Source organism: Sander vitreus, unplaced genomic scaffold, assembly GCF_031162955.1.
Source record: "Sander vitreus isolate 19-12246 unplaced genomic scaffold, sanVit1 ctg257_2, whole genome shotgun sequence".
Classification (NCBI taxonomy): Eukaryota; Metazoa; Chordata; class Actinopteri; order Perciformes; family Percidae; genus Sander; species Sander vitreus.
The window spans coordinates 130001-145000 of record NW_027595426.1 but is presented as its reverse complement, the minus strand read 5'-3'; the positions used below and the strand labels follow the sequence as shown (position 1 = coordinate 145000).

Here is a 15000-nt window from a genome sequence, read left to right as displayed (position 1 = left end):
CAGGCTTCCAGCACCAGCAAGCCTGCCAGGCTTCCAGCACCAGCAAGCCTGCCAGGCTTCCAGCACCAGCAAGCCTGCCAGGCTTCCAGCCCCAGCAAGCCTGCCAGGCTTCCAGCATCAGCAAGCCTGCCAGGCTTCCAGCACCAGCAAGCCTGCCAGGCTTCCAGCACCAGCAAGCCTGCCAGGCTTCTAGCACCAGCAGGTCTGCCAGGCTTCCAGCACCAGCAAGCCTGCCAGGCTTCCAGCACCCAGCAAGCCTGCCAGGCTTCCAGCACCAACAGGTCTGCCAGGCTTCCAGCACCAGCAAGCCTGCCAGGCTTCCAGCCCCAGCACTCTGCTAGTGGGGGAGGGGCAGTGCATGGTCTGCACGTGAACTGCAGCAGCACAGAGCTGCCTGTAGACGCCTGTCTGTAAATAATGCCGGGAAAAAAAACTATCGGTGAATGCAGCTCATCAGATAAACACTTGTGGTATCTTTTCAGTAGCGATGGTGTGATGATGTGTCTGAAGAGAAACTCGCCGACACTGTCTTGATTGTATATAAAGATTTTTTACATCAAGTTTTAGCACCATTTACAAGCCCTGCAGAGCCCGGAGAGTACGCAGCCGATGGAAACACTCTGCTCTTGCTGGTTATAAGGGGTACGTTTAGGTAACATGTTAGATAAAGTAAAGGTCAGAGTCCATCTGAGGGGCTCCAACACTACCCATAAATGAATTGATCCCACTCAGCCAGGGCCGGACTGGCCCTCTGGCAACTCTGGCAAATGCCAGATGGGCCGGACCATTTTTTTTAAATGTGGGCCGGTCAGATTTTTTTTAATTATATACAAATAAATTGTCTTTGCAGGCTGACAGCGCATAGGACGGGTTGTTATCGCTTGCACGATTTCACTATGGTTATAACAATAATTATATTAATAACAATAATAATAAGTATTAAGCATTTGGCCAGTCGGCAACGCCCGACCCAATCAGAGGTTACCTTCAGTCAAATTCAAGCATGTCGTCAATCATCAGAGAGAGACAAAAAGCTAGATGGGCCGTAAAAAGAGAAAAGGTGGTGCAGAAAAGGTTAGAGAAAGCAAAAAAAAAGGGCTCTTAAGTCCGACGCTGACAAACTTTTAAATCTGGCTGCTGCAGCGGAGGACACTAGTGCTGTAGAGGTAAGAAGAAAACAGAAAATACAGCCAGCTCAAGTCATTTTCACGCAATTCACGCTACTTCTAGTTAGCTCCACAGTGTTTTTTGACAGTAGCCTACGTTGTAGCTAGCCTGTTACTCAATTGCATGACTGAAATATCAGCAGATAATGTGGGATTTAGGGTAAACAGACTGTTGTAGGCTACTTGCAATATAATGTAACATGTCATGAACCTAAAACAATAACTGTGAAGTTACACAAGCTGTAATGTTCTCGGTGCAAATAGATACAACACAAGACATCTCTGGAAAAGACCAATGTTCAGTCATCCTCCACTATGTGACTGATGTTGTCCATGAGCGACTTGTCGTCGTTGTCAGTTGTGAGGCATCATCTGGGAAGTACTTTAGTCAGTTAGTTAAAGAAGTCATTGATACACTACAACTGGACATGAGTAATTGTATTGGTAATTCTACTGATGGAGCTGCAAACATGCAAGGCCAGTACAAGGGCTTTCTTCACACTCTCCAAACCAAGCACATGTGTGGTGTTAAGAAGCTTCTCAACACTCAAATGTAAAAAAAAAACAGCCTGCTGACAATATAATAAAGCACAGTGACAGCAGCTACCAGCAAGAAGAACCATGGACACAATGACAGTCAGCCAAGACTGTGAAGTACAATCACAGAGCCAAACAAGCATATTCAAACTGAAGAGTTAGAGAGTTAAAACAGAATATATGGAGAAAATATGGAGCATCAGATGAACACTATGTACAGTGTCAACATCAGATTCTTGTTTTTTTGTTTTTACTGTATGTGTACTTTGTTATAAACGTGTTCTCTTTAAAAAGTAGTAAGCATTGTTTGCCAGTTACATTAAATGTTTAAAAATCTGTTACATAAGGTACTGCTTTTATTATTTCACCATCTGTACACAAATGTAATTAGTGAATGCACGTGTCTGTGGGTGGGGCTGCATGGGCGGGGTGATGTGGGCTGGTGTGGCTACAGTGCCAGGGCTGAACTTCTGTCCCAGTCCGCCCCTGCACTCAGCCCCCAATCACAGAATCACATAGAACATCCTCGTCAACACATCACTCCACTGAGAGGAAAGTCATTAAACTTGCATCACTAACACAGAGCTCATGATGTCTCAGCACATTTGAGCTTTATAACAGACTTTAAGCTTATAAGCCCTCAGATACCACAGACATTCACCCTCTGATGGAGCAGCATCAGGGGGGGGGGGGTCACTCAGGGGTTCAGTGTCTCGCCCAAGGACACTTCAACATGGGACTACAGGGCCAGGAATTGAACCACCAACCTTCTGATTGGCAGGAGACCACTCTACCACTGAGCCACAGCTGCCCCGCTGAGGGGTGCTATGAGCGTGCCTGTTTGATCTGGCCAGTTGCCTAGCAGCAGCGTGGTGAACGGATGGCAGGTGCTGGTGATGTATCAGGAAGAATCAGAGAACAACCCTGTTGGAGCCAGAATTATGATTTCGATATTAACTTTTATTTTGATAAATTGTGCATGAATGCAGTGACATTCACAGTAAACTAGACTCACTGTAAACTGATAATTAGAGATGCACCGATAGACCGGCTGGTGACCGGGAATTGGCCGGTTTTCACGTGCTCGGCCATGACCGGCGAGCTGCAGGTCAGTCTGACATATGGTGATGTCATGCTGGTCAACGCTCCAATTAACTGACAACAGAAGGTATACCAGTTACAGTTCTCAAGGACACACGCACACACGGACGCCACAGCACGCTCTCTTTCTCCTTTCTCTCAACGTCTCCGCCACGTGTCGCGCTATTCTCCCACATGTAGGAACCTCGTGCATTAACCTGCAACGTGTCAGCTGTTTGGAGATTCTTCAGCGTGTGTGAAGAAGATAACACGTTTGCAATATGCAACACCTGCACGGAGGAAGTAGGACGTGGAGGAACGACCCCAAAAACCAGAATCACATTTCTTTAGTTGGATATGGATGTGAAAAGAAGGAAATGGTTCTAACGTTGCTCTTTAGATGTGTTAATGTCCCACCAGGAGTCATTGATAGAGGTCTGTTTTATAGTGATCCATCATCTGTTCAACAAATGTTCTATTAAAGGAAAGACAGACAATAAATATTTGTGTGTGCTGTAAAGTGGTTAGAAAAATGGAATCGGCTGGTCAGACGCAAAGAAAATCAGAAATCGGGATCGGCCTAGAAAGTTGCGTGCATGTCTACTGATAATTAGTGTTAACTGATCTTGATACGTGGCATATCGTCACAGCCTTCTGACTATCAGCTGATTAAGGTTTTGGGACCGCTGCTTCAAGTACCGCTCAGAACTGTTACGTGATTGTGAGTCTAAGTTGTTCTTCGTTATATCTTTTCTTTTGGCTCTGCTGTCCATGCTGGTAAGGACAGACAAAGACATATCACATTCAAGTTAGAGTCTGTGCACATCTGTGTGTGTGTGTCTCTGTTTGTGTGTCTCTGTGTGTGTGTGTGTGTGTCTCTGTTTGTGTGTGTGTGTGTGTCTCTGTGTGTGTGTGTGTGTGTCTCTGTGTGTGTGTGTGTGTGTCTCTGTGTGTGTCTGTGTGTGTCTCTGTTTGTGTGTCTCTCTGTGTGTGTCTCTGTTTGTGTGTCTCTGTTTGTGTGTGTGTGTGTGTGTGTGTGTGTCTGTGTGTGTCTCTGTGTGTGTGTGTGTGTCTCTGTTTGTGTGTCTGTGTGTGTGTGTGTGTGTGTGTGTGTCTGTGTGTGTGTGTGTGTGTGGTGATTCTGAGTCTGGTTTAAGCTCGTCGACCGAGACACTTCCCAAAGGACAGCCGATGTCAGAAAGTTGCCCCCCCCCCCAACAAACCAGAGTAAGTCAAAGGTTGGTTTGATTTATGTTTAATGATGATTTAATAACTTCAGATATCTCAAACTAATCAACAGATCAGATTTCACTTTAAAACGTTTGAATGTTAAAGTCTAAACTAGAGAAGCCGACCGACGGTCAGAGCTCAACTTCACACTAATAATCACAGATAGAGACAGGAACTTCCTGTTGGGTAGCAGGAACTTCCTGTTGGGCAGCAGCAACTTCAGTACTTGGGCCTCTTCACGTCCACCCTGAAACACAAACACAGAAGAACTCAGCTCTGATTGGCTGAAACACTAATAGCAATTCTGATTGGCTGAGCTGACGATGACAGGAAATACTCACCCGTCAGCCTCCATCTTCTTCCTCTTCTCAATGATCTGAAACACAGACAGACAGACAGACAGACAGACACACAGACAGACAGACAGACAGTTTGTTAGAGAAAGAGATTCTACTGTTGTACCTACTGCATTATTTGAAGTATCACTGTTTACATGAATGTACTTTTGATGTATTAACATGACGACCATAACGATGAACTCTCCAGTCAGAGAGATTTAAAATGGCCCTCGCCAAAATAAAAGCCTAACGCTCTGCGCGTCATTAAAGCCCCGTCCTGCCAGTGTGACATCGTTGGTAGCTTCTCATATGATACACATCCATTCTGATGAAAACAGATTTTTTAAAGCCAGCTCTAGTAATCCTAGTGAACTCACAGCGCTGATCTTCTTCCACTGGCGGTCCAGCTCTGCCTTCTCATTGGTCTCTTTGAAGCGGCGAGTCTTCCTGCCTTCAGACATCTTGATGCCGTACTGGAAGGCGGCCCTGCAGGGACAAACTTCACCGTCAGCACTCAGCAGAAACAGCAGAGAGCCTGCTAGTCTCAGCGGAGAGCCTGCAGCCTGCTAGTCTCAGCGGAGAGCCTGCAGCCTGCTAGTCTCAGCGGAGAGCCTGCAGCCTGCTAGTCTCTGCGGAGAGCCTGCTAGTCTCAGCAGAGAGCCTGCTAGTCTCAGCAGAGAGCCTGCTAGTCTCTGCGGAGAGCCTGCTAGTCTCAGCAGAGAGCCTGCTAGTCTCAGCAGAGAGCCTGCTAGTCTCAGCGGAGAGCCTGCTAGTCTCAGCAGAGAGCCTGCTAGTCTCAGCAGAGAGCCTGCTAGTCTCTGCGGAGGGATCAGTGCTCCATACGTACTTTGGCAGTGCCTCCTTGTTGTTCATGTAATCAGAGTATTCCTCCTGAGTATCAAAGTCCCAGCGGCCCAGAGGACCTTTCTTATTGCCCTAAAACACACAAACATCACGGGAGATATATTATTTACAACATTATACACATTCTTTATATCCTTAAACGGCAGTGAAGCATGCTGGGAGTTGTAGTTACCTGGTCCATCTTACTGTAGTCCACCTCTTCGTCACTGTCCACAGCCAGGTCGTCCATCCTGCGCACACACACACACACACACATTAAAGTACAGATACATGTATGACTTGAGTGTTTATATTTTTGTTTGTGTGCGTGTCTCTGTGTGTGTGTGCGTGCGTGTCTTACGTAGCAGGGTAACACTCTGCGTATGAGTTGGATCCTCCAAAGAAGTCTCCCAGCTGTTCTTTACCGTCTCTCCTCTGAGAACCAGTTCACACCGGTTAAGGAATTAAACACACAGTCCTCATATATTTTATTTTTATATATATATATATATATATATATAAAAGCTCCATTCCAACTTTTAGTCTTAAAATACTCTGACTTTAAAGGTCCTGACACACTGAGCTGATAATAAGCCGTCGGCCTTCATTTGGGCCGACCTGACATGTTGAATCAGGGGGCGGGCAGTAGGACTCATTGACCAATCTGATTGGTGGAGTGCTAGCCCTTGACTAGCCAATAAGTGCACTTATGTTAGCGTGACTAGAGTCTCTCAAAATCTGACATTAATCTGATAAACTGACCTTTGTTGATCTGAAATGAAGACAGATTCAGCAGCTGCACGGCCTGTTTCTCTCTTCAGATGTTTCCAGAAACACGTTTCAGTGACCTATCTTAGAACAATATGAGATTGGAAACCAGACCCACGTGACGTGTTCGTCATTTCCAGTTTTCATTTTTTGGGCAACAATCCAGATTAGCGCTGCCTGCTGTTATGGAGACGTATTATGTCTCGTGCACGAGCAGAAGGACGCTCAAGTCGGCGTCTCGTCGGTGAGTTCTGAGGAACTTTTTGGACCTCGGGGAGACTGATCAGTCTGACTGCCGACGGTCGGCCGTCTGGTTGGTGTGTCAGGGCCTTTAGTCTTGTGTTTTTAAGTTGTTTTGTTGTTATTTGAACAGCCAACTGCAGATCAAATGTCCCTCCTTAAGGACGATAAACTATATGCAACATGTGAGAGCTGTGGACCAATCAGAGGCAGCGTTTCAGAAGGATATGGTTCCTGGCCCGGCCATTGGCTGCCGGCTGCTCCGGCAAACTTCTCGTTGATGATCTTGATCTGCTCTCTGACTGATGCTGGACCTGCAGACACAACCACTCCTTTATAACCTTAGTTTCTGGTAGATTCATGAGAGAGGGGAGCTCAGACTGCTTGGGTTGGTTTATAATGTCATCTTTAACTGACCATAATAAGACTTTTAGTCCTGAAATGATCACATTATTTATTATTTATTATCAGTCTGTAGGTGTCGTTAAGGTGATTCAACCACAGGAAGAACAACTTCTGATGTGGTTTTAAAAAGAAAGAAATGAAGTGAGTTACCTGTATCCACCTCCAGGACCTAAAGACACACACACACACACACACACACACACACACACACACACACAGTTAGGTTGAGACAGTAGAACAGTAAATGACAGTGAAAGTGTAGAAGGAAGAATCAAAGTCTGACCTGGTGTTCATCTCCTCGCGGTTTCTCAAAGTAGCTGTGGCGTCTGTTCTTGTTGTCCTCCTCTCTCTCTCTCTCCCTCTCCTTCTCTCGTTCTCTCTCCCTCTCTCTCTCCCTCTCCCTGTCTCTCTCCCTCTCTCTGTCTCTCTCTCGGTGTCTGTCTTTGTCTTTGGGAGGTTTGGAGGACGAGCCGGCGGACGGGATGTAGTCTCCGATGTCCTCAAAGATACTGAAACACAGACAGAGACAGAGTGAGATGGAGAAAAAACAGAGACAGAGCCATTAAATGCTGATATAAAAACATTTCAGTCTGGATCAAAGCCAACCAACTACGAGACGAAGACAGAACATTAAACATTTCATTTGGCTCAAAAAAAAGAATGTAACGGCTAAAAAAGTCAAAGGTACAAGACTTTGTACAGAAACTATCAGAGACTTCAGTTAGCGGATACGGTTAACATTTCCATGGTAAGGTCTCTGTAACGCTGAGGACTGTGGGTAGTGTAGTACTTCATACAGACTTGTGCCGTCTACAGGAGCAGAAACCTTGGTGAGCTCGGGGTCAGTCCACCTCGGTGGATTTAGACTTTAAGGATCATGATCTAAATGCTAACGAAGGTTTTACTTCCACAAGCACACTGTTGAGCTCTAGAAGATCCTGCTACTGACCTGAGATCAGCCTCCGGAGCCCTCTTATCGTCCAGTTTACCTGGAACACAAACACAAGGGAAGTCATTCACCGGTCACCTGTCCTCCGCCACCTGTCCTCCGCCACCTGTCACCTGTCCTCCGTCACCTGCCACCTGTCCTCCGTCACCTGCCACCTGTCCTCCGTCACCTGCCACCTGTCCTCCGTCACCTGCCACCTGTCCTCCGTCACCTGCCACCTGTCCTCCGTCACCTGCCACCTGTCCTCCGTCACCTGCCACCTGTCCTCCGTCACCTATAACCTGTCCTCGGTCACCTACCACCTGTCCTCGGTCACCTGTAACCTGTCCTCGGTCACCTGTCCCCATCCATCACAAATACTACAACCTGTACTGGAAAATCTGCACAACACTACCACTTTAAGTCTTAAAATACTACAACTTTAGGCCTCGAAATACTACGTTTTGTAGTGACTTTTATTGTCAACTTTAGTCGTGAAATACTAAGACGATTGGTATTAGATTACAAGAACTCAAAGTGTCGAAATACGCCTCAAATATGACTTTTAGTCTCAAAAAACTACAACTTTTAGTAGCGAAATACATCTAAAAGTCGCAGTATTTTTTGGCTCAAAATGCTGCAACTTTCAGTCTCAAATCTTCCATTTCCGGTGATGATCTTCTACAACTTCTGTCTTGAAATACTACGAGGTTTAGTATGAAAACATTACGACTGTCTCTGGATACTTCATGTGATTCAGTCGTATATTACGTTACCTTTGTCCTTCTTCTTGATCTTCTTGTGTCGTGTTCCCTGTCTGAGATACGACAGGATCTGAGTCAGCTTCGAGATCACAATGTCGTTGGTGGTGAGAGTCGTCTGAGCCTGAAAACACAGAGAGGTAACGTTACAGAACAGACACACGGAGAGAGATAACGTTACAGAACAGACACACGGAGAGATAACGTTACAGAACAGACACACGAGAGAGATAACGTTACAGAACAGACACAGAGAGAGATAACGTTACAGAACAGACACACAGAGAGAGATAACGTTACAGAACAGACACACACGGAGATAACGTTACAGAACAGACACAGAGAGAGATAACGTTACGGAACAGACACACTGACATAAAGGTGACATAAAGGCGAGAGGTTAGAGATGTGTACCTCCATGCTGGGACAGTCAGCTTTGCTGCGGATCAGAGTCGTGGGGATGTCGGTGTCGGTGAACTCATCGTCCAGGTCGACGACGTAGGCCATCCTGCCAGGCAGGAAGAGCTCGTTCCTCTCCACCACACCCGTCCTGAACACCACCCGGTAGATATTCCTGCCTGGGGGGGGGGGGTAGAGTCCTTTAACCAGACCTACATTAGGCCATCACCACACCACCACCTCTCTTAGCCGGGCAACAGTTCCGGCTAAGAGAGGTAATACGACTAATCTGTTCTACCACCTCAAAACGAAACATGTCACTGAATACCAGCATTGCCAGGCAATGCAGCTAAGCCCAAGATCCAGTCCAAAGAACGCAGGACAGAAAAAAACAGGAACTGACCCAGACTACCATCCAACAGTCATTTTTCAAAAGGTACTCCTTACAGCCTCTCCGGGGGACCATCACCTTATCATGGTGGAGAGGTTTGTGTGTCCCTATGAACCTGAGGGCTGTGTTGTCTGGAGCTTTGTGCTCCTGGTAGGGTCGCCCAAGGCAAAGTGGTCTCAGGTGAGGGGCCAGACAAAGAATGGTTCAAAAACCCTATGAGTGACCGAGGTAGAGATGGAGTGACCCTGCCCGGAGGAAGCCCGGGGCCCCCGTCTGGAGCCAGGCCCAGATGGAGGGCTCGTCAGCGAGCGTCTGGTGGCCGGGTTTGCCACGGAGCCCGGTCGGGCACAGCCCGAAAAAGCTACGTGGCACCTATCTCTCCATCCCATGCGCCCACCACCTGTGAGAGGAACCGCTGGGGTTGGGTGGGCTGCCATATGGGTGGCAGTGAAGGTCAGGGGCCTCGACGGACCAGACCCGGGCAGCAGAGGCTGGCTCTGGGGACGTGGAATGTCACCTCTCTGTGGGGGAAGGAGCTGGAACTTGTGCGGGAGGTGGAGCGCTAACGGTTAGATCTGGTGGGGCTTACCTCTACGCACAGTCTCGGTTCTGGAACCATACTCCTGGATAGGGGTTGGACTCTTTTCTTCTCCGGAGTTGCCCAGGGTGTGAGGCCCTGGCCGGGTGTGGGGACACTCACAAGCCCCCGGCTGAGCACCGCTACGTTGGAGTTTAACCCGGTGGACGAGAGGATCGCCTCCCTACGCCTGCGGGTTGTGGGGGGGAAAACTCTGACTGTTGTTTGTGCATATGCACCAAACAAGAGTTCGGAGTATTCGGCCTTCTTGGAGACCTTGAGTGGAGTCCTGCATGGGGCTCAAGTCGGGGTCTCCATAGTTCTGCTCGGGGACTTCAACGCGCACGTGGGCAATGATGGAGACACATGGAGAGGCGTGATTGGGAGGAACGACCTCCCTGATCTAAACCAGAGTGGTTGTTTGTTGTTGGACTTCTGTGCTAGTCATGGATTGTCTATAACGAACACCATGTTCGAACATAGAGATGCTCATAAGTGTACTTGGTACCAGAGCACCCTAGGCCAAAGGTCAATGATCGATTTTATAATCGTTTCATCTGATCTGAGGCCGTATGTTTTTGTATTTGGACACTCGGGTGAAGAGAGGGGCGGAGCTGTCAACCGATCACCATCTGGTGGTGAGTTGGGTCAGGGGGTGGGGGAAGACTCTGGACAGACCTGGTAAGCCCAAACGGGTAGTGTGGGTAAATGGGAACGTCTGGAGGAGGCCCCTGTCTGACAGACTTTCAACTCACACCTCCGGGGGAGCTTTTCGTGCATCCCTGTGGAGGCTGGGGGCATTGAACCCGAGTGGACAATGTTCGAAGTTTCCATTGCTGAAGCTGCGGTGAGGAGCTGTGGTCTTAGGGTCTTAGGTGCCTCAAGGGGCGGTAACCCACGAACACCGTGGTGGACACCGGTGGTCTGGGAAGCCGTCCGACTGAAGGAGGAGTCTTTCCGGGATATGTTATCCCAGAGGACTCCGGAGGCAGTTGCAAGGTACCGAAGGGCTGCAGCCTCTACCGTGAAAGAGGCAAAGCAGCGTGTGTGGGAGAAGTTCGGAGAAGACATGGAGAAGGACTTTCGGTCGGCACCAAGGTGCTTCTGGAAAACCGTTCACCACCTCAGGAGGGGGAAGCGGCGAATCATCCAAGCTGTGTACAGTAAGGATGGGACGCTGTTGACCTCAACTGAGGAGGTAGTAGGGCGGTGGAAGGAGCACTTTGAGGAACTCCTAAATCCGACCAATACGCCCTCTATGGTAGAGGCAGAGCTGGAGGATGATGGGGGATTGTCGTCAATTTCCCTGGTGGAGGTTGCTGAGGTAGTTAAACAACTCCACAGTGGCAAAGCCCCAGGAATTGATGAGATCCGTCCGGAAATGCTTAAAGCTCTGGGTGTGGAGGGGTTGTCTTGGTTGACACGCCTCGTCAACATTGCGTGGAAGTCTGGGACGGTGCCTAAGGAGTGGCAGACCGGGGTGGTGGTTCCCCTTTTTAAAAAGGGGGACCAGAGGGTGTGTGCCAATTACAGGGGTATCACACTTCTCAGCCTCCCCGGTAAAGTCTACTCCAAGGTGCTGGAAAGGAGGGTTCGGTCGATAGTCGAACCTCAGGTTAAAGAGGAACAATGCGGATTCCGTCCTGGTCGTGGAACAACGGACCAGATCTTTGGTGGAGAGGGGTTGCAGTTCGGTGGGCTGGGGATCTCATCGCTGCTTTTTGCAGATGATGTGGTCCTGATGGCATCATCGGCCTGTGACCTTCAGCACTCACTGGATCGGTTCGCAGCCGAGTGTGAAGCGGCTGGGATGAGGATCAGCACCTCTAAATCTGAGACCATGGTTCTCAGCAGGAAACCGATGGAGTGCCTTCTCCAGGTAGGGAATGAGTCCTTACCCCAAGTGAAGGAGTTCAAGTACCTTGGGGTCTTGTTCGCGAGTGAGGGGACAATGGAGCGGGAGATTGGTCGGAGAATCGGCACAGCGGGTGCGGTATTACATTCAATTTATCGCACCGTTGTGACGAAAAGAGAGCTGAGCCAGAAGGCAAAGCTCTCAATCTACCGGTCAGTTTTTGTTCCTACCCTCACCTATGGTCATGAAGGCTGGGTCATGACCGAAAGAACAAGATCCAGGGTACAAGCGGCCGAAATGGGTTTCCTCAGGAGGGTAGCTGGCGTCTCCCTTAGAGATAGGGTGAAAAGCTCAGTTATCCGTGAGGAGCTCGGAGTAGAGCCGCTGCTCCTTCGCGTCGAAAGGAGCCAGTTGAGGTGGTTCGGGCATCTGGTAAGGATGCCCCCTGGGCGCCTCCCTAGGGAGGTGTTCCAGGCACGTCCAGCTGGGAGGAGGCCTCGGGGAAGACCCAGGACTAGGTGGAGGGATTATATCTTCAACCTGGCCTGGGAACGCCTCGGGATCCCCCAGTCGGAGCTGGTTAATGTGGCTCGGGAAAGGGAAGTCTGGGGTCCCCTGCTGGAGCTGCTACCCCCGCGACCCGACCCCGGATAAGCGGACGAAGATGGATGAACTCCTGGATTGACATTACCAGGGCCATAACTGTTTACCTGTGTAAGGTCCCTTTTCAAACGGTAGAGAGACGCAGCTTTAAAGCCATGATCGGAGCTACTAATCCACGATACGCGGTGCCAAGCCGCAAATACTTACAGAAACAGAGATGCCAAAATTGTATGCCGAGCTCCACGAAAATGTTGAAAAAGAGCTGTGTGACTTGAAATAGTTTGCCACTACAACGGACCTGTGGTGGAGCTGTACCACGGAGCCTTTCACCAGCCTGACCATTCACTATATAACGGACGACTGGGATCTTGGCAGGCAGTGTTTGCAGACGTCGTACTTCCCCGCTGAACATACGGCCGTGTGCGTCTGTGCAGCGGCGGAGTGGGACCAAAAAATGTCCCGGGAGGGTTACGGCCCCCGCCGTACGGGTTGAGCAGAGGCTGCACAGTTTGACCAGCAGGCAGCAGTGCCAGGCCGCCGGATGGTGTCGCTAACAACTTGCAATGTATAACTATTATCAGACCGGCCCACCGGGAAAGGTCCCGACTCTCCTGTGTGTGTGTGTTATTAGAGAGTGTAACCTCTGTGTGTGTGTGTGTGTGTGTGTTATTAAAGAGTGTAACCTGTGTGTGTGTGTGTGTGTGTGTGTTATTAGAGTGTGTAACTTGTGTGTGTGTATATATGTGTGCAATATGGATTTTAGGCCATATCGCCCATCCCTATAGGGCGCTAGTATCTCCTGTGTAACTGCTCAGAGTTTACAGCATGACACGGCAGAGAGAAACTGACAGCCAATCAGAATCCTTCTGAGTTTACATGACACGGCAGAGAGAAACTGACAGCCAATCAGAATCCTTCTGAGTTTACAACATGACTTTCCCCTTTCGGCGCCGCTACGATCCTTCAGTTCTGTGTATTTTTAAACATTAGTACGTTCTTGAGATACTTGTTCCTACGATGGTACGATCACATGACAATAATTTCAGAATAAAAGCAGCAGACCAGATAATTTCAAAATAAAAGCAGCAGACCAGACTCACCGAGACGAGTCTTAAACTCAATCTTCTCCTCCGGCTCCACGTCTTTCCTAAAAACAGACAGGATGTAGAAATCATTTAGTGTTTCAAAAATAATGTCGGAAAAAAATACAAAAATGTCAGAAAAGGGCGTAAAAAAACCCATAGAAAAACCTAAAAAAAAAGAGAGAAATGACTGATGATGGTTGGTTCATACTTGGCCTCTTTCTGGACTTTCTCCATCATGTCTTCTTCTTCTCGCTCTTTACTGGTGATTTCAGCTCTCACCTAAACACACACACACACACACACACATATACACATACAGACAGACACGCACATACAGACAGACACGCACACGCACACACAATACAGAGAGAGAGAGAGACACACACACACACACACACACACACACACACATTAACACTAATGTAATCCTTTTATAGCAGCCTAATGGAAGCTTTTTTCCGGTGCAGCTACATGCTAAATGCTACATGCTAAATGCTATCCATGTTGTGATAGCGAGTGAACTGACCTTCTGCAGCAGAGCGAAGTCCAGACCTTTCACCAAGTGAGTATGCTCCATGTCACCTCCCAAAAACTTAGACTCCTGGATCAGCTGACGACGTTTCTCTGCTGCCGACTTATCTCTGAAGCACAACACACACACAAATATCAAATATTAACACACATTAGCACTGTTAGCTTAGCATTACTCACGCCTCAGCAGTGGGTCCTACAGCTCTGTAGTTAGCGGTAAGCTTAGCATTACTCACGCCTCAGCACTGGGTCCTACAGCTCTGTAGTTAGCGGTTAGCTTAGCATTACTCACGCCTCTGCAGTGGGTCCTACAGCTCTGTAGTTAGCGGTTAGCTTTGCATTACTCACGCCTCAGCAGTGGGTCCTACGGCTCTGTAGTTAGCGGTAAGCTTAGCATTACTCACGCCTCAGCAGTGGGTCCTACAGCTCTGTAGTTAGCAGTTAGCTTAGCATTACTCACGCCTCAGCAGTGGGTCCTACAGCTCTGTAGTTAGCGGTTAGCTTAGCATTACTCACGCCTCAGCAGTGGGTCCTACGGCTCTGTAGTTAGCGGTTAGCTTAGTATTACTCACGCCTCTGCAGTGGGTCCTACGGCTCTGTAGTTAGCAGTTAGCTTAGCATTACTCACGCCTCAGCAGTGGGTCCTACGGCTCTGTAGTTAGTGGTTAGCTTAGCATTACTCACGCCTCAGCAGTGGGTCCTACGGCTCTGTAGTTAGCGGTTAGCTTAGTATTACTCACGCCTCAGCAGTGGGTCCTACGGCTCTGTAGTTAGCGGTTAGCTTAGTATTACTCACGCCTCAGCAGTGGGTCCTACGGCTCTGTAGTTAGCGGTGGTGCTGATGAGCTCTGTCTCTTCGTAGTCCTTGTTGACTCCGTCTCGTCGTTCTCTCGCTCGGTCTCGGTACTTCTCGGCCAGCTCTCTCTCTCGCTCCATCTCCTGCTGACGTAGCTTAGCATAGTAGCTGCAACAACAAGACTACATGTTAGGGATGAAAACACTGTTTGGTCAGTTTCAACACTAAGTTCTTAGTTCTTATTTTAAATCCCCAGAAGCTGTGTTTCTATAAACTTTGGACGATTAGGCAAATTAGTCCACTGACGTATAAGAGGTCGTTACACACCGACCAGACGGCCGTCAGCAGTAAAGCCAGTGGGACTGATCAGTCTCCCCGAGTTCGTCCAAAAAGTTCCTCAGAACACACCGAAGAGACGAGATGTAATACGTCTCCATAACAGCAGTCGGCGCAAATCTGGATTGTTG

General features: G+C 48.6%; 1 protein-coding gene across 2 annotated transcripts in view; it reads right to left on the bottom strand.

Moving 5' to 3' along the window:
* Nucleotides 1-4022: 4022 nt before the first annotated feature.
* ik (IK cytokine) overlaps nt 4023-15000 on the bottom strand; it is a 14508-nt gene continuing 3530 nt past the window's right edge. For both annotated transcript variants that reach the window (XM_078244546.1, XM_078244547.1), the window contains 16 exons: nt 14534-14701; nt 13733-13847; nt 13415-13485; nt 13222-13268; nt 8711-8874; nt 8312-8420; nt 7557-7596; nt 6891-7116; nt 6758-6776; nt 6433-6516; nt 5556-5640; nt 5388-5445; nt 5199-5287; nt 4729-4837; nt 4355-4389; nt 4023-4260 (listed from right to left, as the gene is read on the bottom strand). In XM_078244546.1, coding sequence (XP_078100672.1) covers nt 4233-4260; nt 4355-4389; nt 4729-4837; nt 5199-5287; nt 5388-5445; nt 5556-5640; nt 6433-6516; nt 6758-6776; nt 6891-7116; nt 7557-7596; nt 8312-8420; nt 8711-8874; nt 13222-13268; nt 13415-13485; nt 13733-13847; nt 14534-14701 — 1447 coding nt within the window. In that variant the 3' untranslated portion in view covers nt 4023-4232. The remainder of the gene's footprint in view (nt 4261-4354; nt 4390-4728; nt 4838-5198; nt 5288-5387; nt 5446-5555; nt 5641-6432; nt 6517-6757; nt 6777-6890; nt 7117-7556; nt 7597-8311; nt 8421-8710; nt 8875-13221; nt 13269-13414; nt 13486-13732; nt 13848-14533; nt 14702-15000) is intronic.